The 15018-nt window shown below is 38.3% G+C and overlaps 1 protein-coding gene across 1 annotated transcript in view; it reads right to left on the bottom strand.

Moving 5' to 3' along the window:
• Nucleotides 1-15018, bottom strand: part of srbd1 (S1 RNA binding domain 1) — a 73504-nt gene that overhangs the window by 56126 nt on the left and 2360 nt on the right. The window contains exons 5-12 of the mRNA XM_053620828.1: nt 12682-12799; nt 12413-12551; nt 11024-11120; nt 10632-10788; nt 4317-4420; nt 3748-3855; nt 1968-2125; nt 675-765 (exon numbers count right to left, since the gene is read on the bottom strand). Of these exons, the coding sequence (XP_053476803.1) occupies nt 675-765; nt 1968-2125; nt 3748-3855; nt 4317-4420; nt 10632-10788; nt 11024-11120; nt 12413-12551; nt 12682-12799 (972 nt within the window). The remainder of the gene's footprint in view (nt 1-674; nt 766-1967; nt 2126-3747; nt 3856-4316; nt 4421-10631; nt 10789-11023; nt 11121-12412; nt 12552-12681; nt 12800-15018) is intronic.

The following is a 15018-nucleotide window of genomic DNA, read 5'->3' as shown; positions in this document are numbered from 1 at the left end:
AAGAGTTTCGGAAAGTCCCACATATGGGTGTGATGGCCAGGTGTTCATATACTTTTGGATATATAGTGTATATTAGGAGCTGTCAATCATCGCTGAACATACAGTACTGTGTAAAAGTCTTAGGAACATCAAATCTCAAATCTATCTCAGTTAACTGTGGAAAGTTCTCTCAGTAATCACAAACAGCTTTAATTACATTTTTATTTGAAAAGTGGTCTATTAAATAATATTCTGTTACTTAAAAATTAAAATGTAAGAGAATTTTTGTGTTGTTAAAGAAATAATCACATGCAACAAATTCTCTAACATTTTATTACAGGGAAAGACAACTACATTTTTTCCACAAACACACTAAGGCAGAAGAAATACAATAAACATTCAAACTAAATGTATAAACATATTAATATCGTAGTGTCTACGACTTTTGCACAGCAATGTTTATTCAGTTTGCTTTTTTGTAATTATGTTACGATGTTGCAGTGTATTTTACAATGCTGCCTTTTACCAAACACCCGGTTTCACTCATCTTACATACAAATATTCAGGTTTGCCACTGCAATAAAAAAATGGGCTGTGAAAGGCTTGTGTACTTCGCCCAGATTGTTGAGATGAGCATAGGCAAAAAGAATAAGAGTGCTGACTCCTATTATTAAGAGTTTTCAGAATTGCAGTACCTATATTTAAGCATGAGGTGGCGCAGTTTGTCAGCCTCTCTATTCCTGCCTGAGCTATGCAGGTACACCACGTCTGTGTGCAGGATCTGACCTGAAAAATACAACACAAGAGCATGAACCCAGTATGGGAGATAGTAAATTTAAATAAATAAAAAAAATCACAAAAGATCTTTTCATCATTTCTACTCTGCCCATTCTCTTTTTGACTAGTCCACAGATTGCCCTCATCCCTCCAGGACAGACAGCAGTGCTGCCCTATACACTGCTGCTTGAGAGAAGCTAATCCTACTGGACACTGTCAGAGAGCAGAAGTCTGTCTGATGACACACCCACAGACCTGTCATGGTCAAGCTGAGTCTGGCACGAAGTGTGTAGATACATGTGGTGCTGCTACAGGGCAGAGGGCAAAGCATGGTGAAGCCAGCTGACACACAGACACCCACACACCCACACACACCAGGCCAATCAGCAACCTGCGAGGTGGCCATGCACCGTGCCCAGCATGAAGCCCCGCCCACAGAGATGGTACTGTGTGCGTGCCCCTCATGTGAGCCAATCAAATACTAATGTTCAAAACACCAACACAAAGCTATTTACATTTCAAACCATTTAAAAATTAACAACTAATCAGTTCAAGGACACTGATATCGAGCTTAAAAATAAGTAATTAACAAGCATAAAGATTGAAAAATGTAATGCCTGAATTTAATAAAGAATACATCTATAACCAAAATATTAAAAATGTTTATTCACATGATGTATATGTAATATAGAGGTGCATTTGAAGATATTTTTTATATATTAAAGATGCCTTTAAATATACTATATGGCTAAAAGTATGTGGACACCTGACCATCACACCCATATGCGGTTCTTCTCCAATCCGTTGCCCCAAAGTTGGAAGCACACAATTGTATGGGATATATTTGTATGCTGTAGCATTCATATTTCCCTTCAGTGAAACTAACAAGCCCAAACCCGTGCACAATGTATAAACCCCAAATACATTTGAATACTAAAAATAGAGATAGAAAAGCGTATCATCTGGCTTATTTTCAAATATGAAAATTTCCATTTCTGGGATTTTACAGAGCAGTCTTTTCCCCCCCATCAATCAACTCTAAGCCTTCCAATCATGCCCCAGAAAACTTCCAACAACAACAAAACGAAACAGCACAAGCATATACACGTTGATTATTTCCAAGTTCTCTAAAAACAAACAAATTCTCCATTTTAAGATTTAGAGAGATATAATTTAGCAAAGTAGATATCAGCAGCACAGTGTGGTCTTACTGGTGGGTGAGAGGATTGCCAGTTTGCAGCCATGGCGAAATCCAGGATCTACACCCATGAGGACACGCCCACGCACAGGGCACACCAACAGCCGCTGCCGGAGATTACGCACAAACATAGCAACGGATTCCTTCTCCGCACTGGTGGTCATCTTAGTCCTGAGACAGAGGTAGACAAAAAAGGAATATATGCACTTTTGAAGTTAAATTAAACCTCCATCCGTAGTGGTAGTGCATCCATAGGGCAGTGCGATGGGAGCTCAACAGTTAAGGCTCTGGGTTACTGATCAGAAGGTTGGGGGTTCACGCCTTAGCACCGGCAAGCTTCCACTGTTGGGCCCTTGAGCAAGGCCCTTAATCTGCTCTGCCACAGGGACACTGTATCCTGCACTCTGACCCCAACTTCCTAACATGCTGGGGTATGCAAAGAAAAGAATTTCACTGTGTTGTAATGTATATGTGACAAATAAAGGCTTCTGCAACCCATTAAATATGTCTATATTGAAATACTTGAGCTGTGCTTAGCGAGTCTGGTGCTAACTTGTTGCTTTATTTACATTCTCCCTGTGCGAAGGTAGCCATTTTCTGCTGCCCTGACATCACAGGGAGACACTGCTAGCACAATTACAATGGAGTTAAACAGGTGAAAAATGTTTGACGATATTTTGCTTTTAGATCCTAAAAACAAACAAAAACCATATTCCTACAGTCTCCTTATACTATGTTGCTGTGACATTAAAATGCTATATACACAATAAAATCCAACACAGTAGTAGAAGAGACAGCAAAGACTCATTCTGGACTCAAAGTTCCAAAATGCAATGCATCTATAGACCAAAGTTGTGCTGAATTATGGCAGAGACTCAGCTAGTTAGTGATTTATAACACGGTAAGCACAACACTGTTGGTCTGGTAAATGGTCTGCACTTATATAGCGTTTTTTGATTTTTTGGTTCTACAAAGCACGTTACACTGGTTCTCATTCAGCCATTCACTCACACACACACACACACACACACACTCACACACCAGTGGTAGCAGAGCTGCCATGCAAGGGGCTAGCTTGCCATCGGAAGCATGAACTTGGAGTTCAGTGTCTTACCCAAGGACACTTTGGCATGTGGAGTCATGTGGCTCGGGAATCGAACCGCCAACCCTACGATTAGTGGACAACCCGCTCTACCACCTGAGCCAATGGTGGCTTTATTAGCATTAGTTGAAGCTTTGGAACTTCATCTGTATGATCAGAGTGTGCAGGTGAGGAAGTGAGAGAGCTGAACAGACTAAAGGACTAAAGCGCGGCTGCGTCTGTCTGTTTAAGTAGAGATGAAGCAAGGCAGTGTGTACAGTTATTTTTTGTGATATATGCAGCCAAAAATGAATTGGCAAAATTGCAATTGCATGAAATTGCTTTCGCAGTGATGTTTGTTGGTAAATAAGACCTTTTAGCTGTGCTCATTTTCGAAACGCGGGAATACGAAGAGGGCTTTGGCTGAATGTGCACTGTGATGACGTCACATGACACCTCTTGGCCCAAATCTGTGGAAATGTTGAAAAATTGCAAGCTCCTCTGAATATTGCGCAGTTTGCTTGATTTTGCGTTAATTTGTGTGATCGCAAAATCACTAAACCCTGGAGGGAAGGGCAAGGGCACTATCAGCAGAGAGTTGAATGGCATTGTGGGTAATGTTAACCAATGTAACCATGGTCATTCAAGATTGATTTTTCATTTAAAAGCTTTAAACAAGCTTATTATTTATTTTTTTGTTAAAAAAGCATACCTGTAGCCTCTGCTGAGAAAGGGCATTAGAAGTCTCTTGTAGGAATCCTCTACAGCACTATTTAAAATTTTCATCAACTCTGGACGCGCAAACCCTTGTGGCCTCCACCTACAAAACATGCCACACACACACACACGCACGCACACAGTTTTAAACACAATAATCTTTTTATGACAGATTTCCTTTTGCAGACTGCAGAATGGCATTTTTTGGTCATTTCACCAAAGATTTGGGAAGAGTTTTGTGGTTCTTACTGTGTTAATCATACTTAAGATTTGTATGCGATTTTTGCTAAGGCAATAAAACTTACTTTGACACAACCAAGAAAAGTGTTAAGCCATAAATGTGGCTACTGCGACAGAAAAAAAAAGAACTATTTATAACATGAAAGTGTGGAACGCAGAGGTCTAAGAAAATGCCAAACATCTGGATAATCTTTCAGCATAACAAGCAATGCGAAAAATAGCAGGCAATGGTGACCAAAACAAACAGAAAAAAAAGAATGAAAAAGGATGGTGTGTGAGCATTTGTGAGTATGTAGGTGCACACTTCTGAGGTGGGACACAGACCTGACGTTGACACACCACCTACAGAAGTCAGCCTTCACCCAGTCGGGGATGTTAACCTTCACTGACAGAATCTTCAGATTCTCCCCTCGGTTAATGGCCAGCGTCTGAAATGAGAGTGTAACCTGGTGAGACAGCAGACACAAAGCCTGGCACGGTAGTGCACTGTTGGTACCCACTCTTCCATTCCATACCAAAACAAGCTCAAGTGGGCACACATACACAAGCACATGCGAGAATGCACACGCACACACACAAACGTCTTATAAATGAATGCCATGCCTACACCTAAACCTAATCCTACCCTTAACTTCAGTAAGCAAAAAGAAACTTTTTTGCTCTTTAAGATAAAAAAAAAAAAGACATCCAAATGTTCCCACAAGGACAAAAGTGTCAGATGATCCAATTCTTCTGGGGACATTTCGTCCCCACCAAGTCACACACACTCACACACACATCCTGCAGTATGCCTCCTGCCTCTCTCACTTTTCCCTAGCTGGTCCTCTAAAGAAAAGTGACATGCTGTTAAGCAAATAGTTTTAAGTGTCTGACCTTTTCCGAGGAAAACCTTTTGGAAAAAAGAATAGGGTAGAGATGATCCATCAATCAGGACTTGAAGCAGAAGAGTAAAGCTGACAAATGCCAAGTTGCCACCAACCCCCAGCACACACTTACACACACAAACCTACCACTGAGACGACAGCAGATCCTTCACTTTACTAAACAACTAATGCCTTGATCAGGACGTGAATTAATGCAGCCCGAAATACCATGAAATTCAGTTTGCTTATAAGGGCATTTGATTGCCCTAAGGAAGCTGTTTATCTGCATGTTGCCATGCGACATTCGTCAGAAAGAGTTTTTCCTAAGATATGGAAACATATTAAACTTTATCCCTGCTCTTTTCCAACACCAGTTTGTGGTGAGCATAACACACGTCATATAACCAGAAACATCCGGAAAAATCAATCACACCAAAAGCAGGGTCACTGTTCTTGCAACACCACGCTTTCCAAATGAGAGAGAGAGAGAGAGAGAGAGAGAGAGAGAGAGCCTCCCTGAGCAGAAGCAAGCTAGAGCATCCTTCAGATATACACATTATATTCAAAAGAAAGCTAACTCTCCATTTGATGGCACTACACAGAATGAAAATCAAACCACTACCACAGTTTTGCAAAAGCAACAAACAAGGCAGAAAATACTCACAGACAGACACACATATGGAACACATATATACAGGAGAATCATCACATCGTGACAACAATCCTCCTTTAGAGATAATAATCGTTATTTATGGTTCTTTCACTCCAAGGTAAAATAAGTATACCTTAAGTAAACCCTAACAATGATCTTTTAAACTGCATTGAGACACTACTGTACAGCTCTTGTTTCCCAACCTTATCTAGTGAAGCCAATGATTGAACAGAACTCCTGGCTTACACTTCCAGAACATAATAACATCAGAACGCATAAACAAAATATAAATAAAAGAGAGACACAGTTAGAGTGCTGCACGTGTTATTGTACTTAAACCACGGCAATTTGGCGAAGATTACAACGTTTAATTTATTAATGAACGAAACATTGCGCATTCAAGGGCTTCTAGTTAGGGTTTAATGTTGTGAAATATAAGTTCCTGTTATCACGTAAGTTATAGATGAAAAACATTCATTACCTCAGCAGTCTCTCTCTCTCTCTGGCTCTCTCTCTGTCTGTCTCTCTCTCTCTCTCTCTCTCTCTCTCTGTCTCTCTGTAACACTGCACTCTCTATCTCCTCTGTCAAGTAGACTTTCCTTTGTTGGGAATCCCATGTCTGTTTCAAAGTGTGAATACCCGACCCTCCTTCCATAAATGGTAAATAAATGTCTCCTAACAAAAAAAATGTCACCACACCAATGATACTTCATTTTTTTTATGGCACATCCAGAATACGAGTTCGTGTAAATGAGCTGTTACTATAAAAACAAGAACGTATTAGAACTAATGCATTCATATAAACCTATCACTCATGTTACATATGGAATACATTACATAAATAATAAAGACAAAAAATGAAATTATAAAATACAGGAGCAAAAAAAAAATAAATCTAACATTTTTCTTTTTTTTGTAGTTACACATTTTTGGAATGGCAAGAACAGTTTAAAATTTCATGCAACTCAGACTACTGTAACATCCAAGATTTTCCAAAAAAGAAATGTTTTCTTTGCTCGTAATAAGATGTGAAAAAACAGAATTTGTTGCATAAGCGGGGTGTGGTGGTGGGGGGTTGGGTGCTACATATTCAAGATATCATGTTCTTCAAAAACAATGAAATCATAATTGAAAAAATATGAGGAATGTATGCTACAGGAATGAATATTATTCTAAAGACAGCGATTCCGATTCAATATTTACTTTCCAAATAAGGTGAAGGAATCGGCATGGAAAACAGCAAGTGGAAGGCCTCAATATAAACAAAATGAACGGCTGAACTTTTCACTCCTTATCTTTTCACACACAGAAAAACAAACATACACAACATGGGGTTTAATATATACCAGTGACTATTCTCAGTACAAAATAAATAGGAGATTGCTTTTTAGAAAGAAAGAGAAGGAAAAACTAGATTCATTTAAATGACAAATTCTCAATGGACTAAGCAGATGGAAATACTGTAATTGCTTTACAGCATTCCTAGCGAGATGTCTCCAGATAATCGTTCAATTTTTTCTGATGAAGAAGTGAAAACAGAACTGGAATAAGAACAAGGCTGTTGCCTCTCTTCCAAACATTATATCTTAAAATATGTATATCTTTTAAAAATTTTAAACAATTTATAAACTTTCTATCTGTTACAAAACGTAATCAATAAGTCAACTCAGTGCAAGTTGATCCTGTTCCTACATTTTCCACAGCAATCAGGGGAGCTTTGGTTTTAATTGAATCTCTGCCAATTTAAATCATCTTTTCACTGCAGCCACTTTTGTATTATTTACTGACTATTACAAAATGACTTCATTCACATTTGTTTATGAAAGTTTTTGGCCCGAAAGAGGGGGGAAAAAAGCAGAACCTCTCCAATCAATTTACAGTAATTTTGTTGTGTACAGTAGTCATGTGCTTGGGTCAGCTCAGTTTTGTCACATTGTTTGCACGCATTTTTATCAGTAATAATAGCTATTTGTGAATGGAATACTTTTGGGGTTGAGGTCAGGGCTCTGTGCAGACCACTAGAGTTCTTCTACTCTATCATCCACTTATTCATGGACCTCTTTATTCACGGTATCTGCTTTGTGCCCATGTGCATTGTCATGCCTGAACAGGTTTGCGACTCTTAGTTCCAGTGAAGGGAAGCTGTAATGCTACAGCATACAGAGACATCCTGTACAACTGTGTGCTTCCAAATTTGTGGAGACAGTTTGAGGAAGGCTCACGTATTGGTGTGATGGTCAGGTGCCCATAAACCTTTCAACATATAGTGAGTGTACTTTTACAATATTTCTACTTTTACCAAATTCATGTTACAACCAATGTCTGCTCCTATCACTTAATTTTTACTGTGGCTGAATCCAAAACGGTGTTATATTGGGTGCCCACAACAAATCCTGATGCTGCAGTACCCCCTGTCCTTCATATTTTAATTAAATTCAATTTGTTTTTTACATAGTACTTTTAAAAATAGCCTTTGCCAAGCAGCTTTACAGAAATCCTGATATAGATTTATATCCCTAATCAGGACGCCAGAGGCAAAGGTGGAAAGAAAAAACTCCCAGAGACAACATGAGGAACCAGAATCAAACAGGAACCCATCCTATTCTGGGTGACACAGTATAGTGAGTTTATAGTGAGTCATTTGAGTGATTTCCCTGCTCCCAAAACACATAATTCAGCTTATCAGCTAATTAACAGCTGTTCCTGAGTTGAAGTTGGTGAGTTAGAGCAGGGAAAACACTAAAATAAGCAGGACCGGGGTTGGAAACCTGTGCCATATGTGTATATGGCCTCAGTGTGTATGCAGGGCCCACAGTGAGTCGTATGCCTAAGTAACTTCCCAACTAAAGCTAGTCAAAATTAAATGGTTACATTAGGGAACACTGGCTGATTTTACAATAATCTTCTAATACATATTTTGCATTCTGCAGAGACACATTAAAATTGCATACTTCAGTCATAATTAAAGCGTACGATTAATTAATTAAATAGTCACATGACACATTATCATGTAGCCCTTTTATGTAACATTATATAGTTATTATAGACACTATACGAGTAAAAGCATTCGGTTTTCACAGGTGTATAAAAACAGTTACACACACAAATCTGGTCTTAGCACACTAGCCAGCAGACGTGCTAAATCAAATACACAAGTACATGTGCCTCCTGTCACAACACACCCCATACTGTTCCTACCTAACAAAGCCACGAACAGGTTCATTTTCGCCATAATGACACAGCGTATAGGTCACAGGCATCTCAAATTAACAGTTGCTGACGGTCTATAATCACCAAATTAACAATGGTGGAAATGTTGAATGGTTCAGAGGAGAAAGGCCTTCACCACTCATTCTTTCGATCACTCACGCCTCACGCCCACACTCACTCTCTTTCTGCTTTCCCTTCTCTCACAGAGCCCACAAGCAGCTGTCACCATGGAGGAAAGCCTGTCAATCTCAGCCCCTAATCCAAAGGCACGTGGATGGGGACATGTCACATATGTTAAGGAGGGGAGAGGTGGAATGACTGGAGGACAGAGAAGGGGGTGAAAGGAAAGAGATGGCGGGATAAATAAAAAAAAAGCCACTGTGACATATGGCTGGCAACCAACTCTGAGTAACCAGGGCGCCAGCAGTTGGGGACACTTCCACTAAACTCCCCTGACAGAAGTGCTTTGAAAACAGCACTGAGGACTTGCTGAAATGCCACATTGCTGACACATTACTGATGCAGGGAAAGTTATGCATATGTTATACATCAGTGTACCAAAAGATATAACTGGATTGGATTGCTATTTGTAACAGTGATGCAGTGTAGTGTATTGGGGAGGTCAGTATCAGGATAAAAGAACAGGAATATTCATCAAGTTTTAAAGTAATGAGAGATAACTGCAGACAAAAAAGTATTACCACAGGAATTAAGTGTTTAACTGCTAATCCTAGAGGTTCACAGAAGTACTTTTGCCACTTGCAGCTACGTAATAGTGGATCATTTTCCTCAATAAATAAATGACCAAGTATATTACATTTATTATTTTTGTCTCATTGTTTAATTGAGTTCCCTTTGTCTACTCTGAGGACATATGAAAATCTGATGATGTTTTAGGTCGTATTTATGCAGATATCTAGAAAACTCACAAACTTTCAAGCACCACTGTAATTTGGCGCATTTTTACCTAACCGTGCAAAACGCAGAGCAAAAATATTCATTTTACAGGCAGTGTGACTTACCAAGCCTGAAAGTGTCTTCGGGAACAGTTTCTTATGCTTACGTTTAATCACTACGATTACCACAAACCAAACTAAATGATATAGAATAGCAATTAAATAAGGAAAGATAATCTTCTTGGAACTTATTAACTGATTACTCTCAGATCCTAATGGGACTCTAAATGGATGCTTTATTTAAGGCAGGTGCATAAATACTCAGACTCGTATTAGTTAACTGTAACATAAATATTTGGTGTGCTGCAAATACCTAATTACAGTGATAAAACTGTTTACGGTTTCCAATTAAATCTAGATTGAGTAAACATTTTTCAATTCAAATATACACCCAACCGATACCTAAAATGAGATGATTTCAACAAAACTATAGGGTTGCATTATGAATGTATATTATGAGTGTATTATATTATTCATGTGTATAATGAATGTGTGCATCATTATATAACACAGGGCATACAAGACCTACAAGGCCACTTATCCATCCGGTTCAATGTGGAACAGCAAAGGGGGGGGGGACCTTTTTCTTTCCAGGAATGAAAAGTAAAGTAAACAACTAACATTAAATAGCAGAATTAAGACTTATCGAAACAAAAGAAGCTTTTCTGGTGTCAACCAGTAATATGCAGATAATGAATATCAGTGTAAGCAATAAACCCATGAATTAATAGTATTAAAGAGTAGGAACGTACAAAACTTTTCCATTTAGAAAATTATGTTAGACCATCCAAGACTTGAAAAAACGTTCACAAAAAGCACCATATTTATCCGTACATATATATTTTTAAAAACAATATAGGTCAGATTTTACCCGAACAATGTGAAAACAGACAAATGATTCAAAATTGCATTTCCTGATCTGAGACTATAAAGAGAGTAGGGAAGACTGGGTCTGTACCTGGTGGTGCTGGATTCGCTGCACACTACAACGGAATGAACTGTACAGGCTGAATTTTGAAATGTCTTTAGGCTTGCTCTTCTGATCTGCCTGCTGCTGCTCTTTAAGAGCCGTTTTAGACACTGTGGACTGGATTGTCACGTCACTCCTATCACACCTGCGAGGGGACACCCACATGCACACACTTGTATAATAAAACAAAACATCAAGTAACTTTCAATTGAATGCGTTGTCGATGCTAACGGCACACATGCAGAGTCAAATCTGTGCAAAATGCATGTAAAGTTGGACATCAAATACAAAACGAAGAGGAGTCAGGGGAGTAAAAATGCCATGAATAAAAGAGAGAGGAAATTCAGAGACAGAAGTAGAAGCAGACGTGTGTCTCTCACAGTGATCGGATGTAGGTCAGCGTCTCGCCGTCTTTAGCAATCATGTCAGCTAGAATTTGCTCAACACCTGTGGCAACCTCCTCGAGAGTGTACAAACCTATGGAACCCATAACACACACACACACACATACACACTTCTTACAGATATTCAGAGAAGTATCGGCAAGCCGTATATTTTTTTAAACACTCAAATATATTTCACAATATAAATAATACAACTGGATCTCAGGACTTCAATAGTCAGTTCAAATAAATAATATGGATAAATAATTTATTATATTGCATAATATACTAGAATAAATAATTTTTAAAAAAACATCAGCAACTCTGTGCCAACTACTAGGGGCAATATAACACTACTGTACTGTTGCTGACTTGCTGAAGAGGATACACTAGATACAGTACATTGCTGCCCTCTAGTGACTGAATCCCTGAATAAATGTTCTGATTTTTCACACAATGATTTTAGTGGAATTTTTTTTTTTTTTTAATTATAAATATTTAACTTAAGATCAGCATATAAACCCCTAGATCTAAAACACCTTTTTACAGTACAGTAGCTGAAACATTTGAACCAGACATCCGTATTTACTACATGCAAAGGAGCACTTGGTAGAGTGAGTTCACTAGGTTTGGTGAGAAAGATTTTTTAAATACACAGTAGACCATAGAGAGCATGTGGGTTAGTTCTAGGGATGGACAATGTGGATTTAAAACTATATCACAATATTTTCTGGTATTTATTGTGATAACGCTATCATGATGATATAAATATAGATCCATGCAGCTCTGTTTTTGGCTACGAGTGATCTCTGATCTTGAGAGCCTCAGAAACACAAACATTGATCTAAAAGTAAAACTGATTTTCTGTAACCAAACCAGTTCCAGATTGTAGAGGTAGCTCCTCGTTTAGTGATAAACTCCTCCTCAGCTTCATGTCCGCCTTCCACCGTACTTGTTTTTGCTCTGCACGTGAGCTGTGAATGGGTCGGACACCATCGCACACAGAAATACGTCATCAACTAGGCTTTATCATTATTATCGCGGGAAGACTAATTCTTATTGTGGGGAGAATTTCTACCGGTATATCACAAACGATAAGATATCGCCCATCCCTAATTAGTTCTCTTCATATATCTGGAACGTTCTGAAAAAAAGCTAAGAGAAGTGGGAAACTTACTGACCAGGACTGTTTTGTCCCTGACCTACCCTCTAGTGGTATACAGCTTTTAATTCTCCAGATGGACGAACATAACACATATCAGTGTGAACAGCGCTGCTTGTGAGGTGTGTGTTCACAAACATGCAGCTATGAGTGTTTAAGTATACCGTAAGTTAATTAAGTTAAGTAATGTATAACAGTCATTAATGCTCTAACGAGCTTCCTACCTTCAGTGTTGGGCTGGATCCATGAGCGCAGGTCAAGTGTTTGGGGTGACTGCAGAAGAGCCAGAGCTGGAGCCTCTAGACCTAGCTGCTTCGCTCGCCTCGCCTTTGACAACTTACTGCCCTTCTTATATGGTGCATACTGTAAGGTCCAAAATGTTATTGGCCAATGAAAATCGCAAATTTATGAAATTCTTTAATTGATTCAATACATTTCATGATAATCAGTGAATACAAGTTGTTCAAAGAAGCAGACTATACTGTATCCTGACCACATGGTCCAGTTCATCAGCACTTTTGCAGTCCTTCAGAGTTTTCTCAAGTTCAAAGGTCAAACATCCCTCCTTCTTCAGGGTTTGGGTGATGGACTGAGACTTCTTTGCCACTGAGCTAACACACACACGCACACACACACACACACACACACGCACACCTCTTCACTATAAGAGGTCATCCAATGCATAAAGTATTGCATCTTAAGCCATTGAAACATACTAGAGGTCGACTGATAGTGGATTTTACAGATAACAAAGTTATCTGGCAAGTATACCAAAGAATAACGAAGTTATCTATTAAGGCAGTACCTTATTTAATGGAAAGTTTTTAGAATTGATTCTTAATGAAAGCATAAACACCCAAAGGAAATTATTGCTGAGTTTTACTACAAAAATATACCATATATACCATGAAAATGTACTGTACTTTTTTAAATGAAATAAATGTATAACTAATAATATATACAGTGTCCTCCACTAATAAAGTAAATTTGAGTGTTTAAGTATAATAAAGTAAATTTTTCACAGCCTTCTTGGCTCATATTTACCAAGGGTGCCAATATTAGTGGAGGGCACTGTATGTACTATAAATAAAGTATATAAAATATACACAGTTCTGTGAAAAAGTATTTGCCACCATGCTGAGTTCTTCTCGTTTTTGTGTATAGATCATACAAAATAGTTTTAGATCTTCAAACAAAATACAACATAAAACAAAAGCCACCTGCGTAAACACACAATAGAGTTTTTATTTTTTCATTTTTTTTTATTGAAGTGCAAAAAAGTTATCCAACACTTATCACCCATGTGAAAAACTAATTGCCCCCTTAAACTAAAAATCAGCATGTGCCAACTTTAGCAGCAATAACTGCAACCAAACACTTCTGACAACTGGAGATCAGTCTTTCATGTACTTCTAGGACTAGGACTTACTCCTACGCTTTGGATCATTGTCTTGCTGCATAATCCAGTTGCGCTTGAGTTTCAACTTACAGACTGAAGACCGGACATTCTCCTTCAGGATTTTCTGGTAGACAGCAGAATTTCCCTCAACTTGCAAGTTGCCCAGGCCCTGAAGCAGCAACGCATCCCCACACCATCACACTTCCACCACCATACTTGACCATAGGTACGATGTTCTTTTGTGGAATTCTGTGTTTGGTTATGCCAGATGTAACATGACCCCTGTCTTCCAAACAGTTTCACTTTCGACTCATGAGTCCACAGAACGTTCTCCCAAAAGGTTTGAGGATCATCAAGGTGTGTTTTGGCAAAATTCAGACGAGCCTTAATGTTCTTCTGGGTTAGCAGTGGTTTTCACCTCGCCACTCTTCCATGGATGCCATTTTTGCCCAGTGTCTTTCTGATAGTGGAGTCATGAACGGTGATCTTTATTGTTGCAAGAGAGGCCTGTAGGTCCTTTGATGTTGTCCTTGGCTCTTCTGTGACTTCCTGGATGAGTAGATGCTGTCATCTTGGAGGAATATTGGAAGGTTGGCCACTTCTGGGAAGGTTCACTACTGTGCCGGGTTTTTCCATTTGTATATAATGGCTCTCACTGTGGTTCTTTGGAGTTCCAGAGTCTTTAAAATACTTTGTAATCCTTCCCAGACTGATGTATTTGAATCACCTTCTTCCTCATTATTTCTGGAATTTCTTTCAACTTTGGCAAAGTTTGTTATTTTAACCAACTTCATGCTGTTGAAAAAAAGTTGTATTTTTTTTTAATGAACCCCAGCTGAACCCCATTTTGAATGCAGTTTCATAGATTTGAGGAATTAGTAACCACATCGGCAAATACATTTGCACACAGGCCCAGTTGGTATTGGATAACTTTTTTTTGCTACAATAAATAACATTTTCATTTAAAAATGTATTTATTCAGGTTGCCTTTGTTTTACCTTAAATTTTACTTTAATTTCGGAAACAATTTAGTATGAGATATACACAAAAAAGAAAAAAATCAAATACTTTTTCACAGCACTGTATATCCAAACTGAACCAAAAAGTAACACTCCAAATAACAAAAAAAATTGAGGCATCCAAAATTTATTTAAAAAAAAAAAAAAACACAACACTTCCTTATTCACTCATTTGTAAATTTATAACAAAGTGCAAAAAGTGAAGAAAATACTGAGAATGTTAAAATGGGACCAGCAACTAGAGATCAAATAATCGTATCATAATCTTAATGCTCACTGTGTCATTTCAATAAAAATACATTTCTGGTACAAAACGTAATGCTGTCTACCATTCATAAAAATAAAAAATAAAAACAAGCCTGAGAGTACAGCAATTGTGTACTAATTGGTTAACCATTTTGGATGTTTGGTT

The sequence above is a fragment of the Ictalurus furcatus genome, chromosome 3 (assembly GCF_023375685.1).
Source record: "Ictalurus furcatus strain D&B chromosome 3, Billie_1.0, whole genome shotgun sequence".
Taxonomy (NCBI): Eukaryota; Metazoa; Chordata; class Actinopteri; order Siluriformes; family Ictaluridae; genus Ictalurus; species Ictalurus furcatus.
The sequence above is the reverse complement of the archived record's forward strand: the minus strand, read 5'-3'. Positions and strand labels throughout refer to the sequence as shown.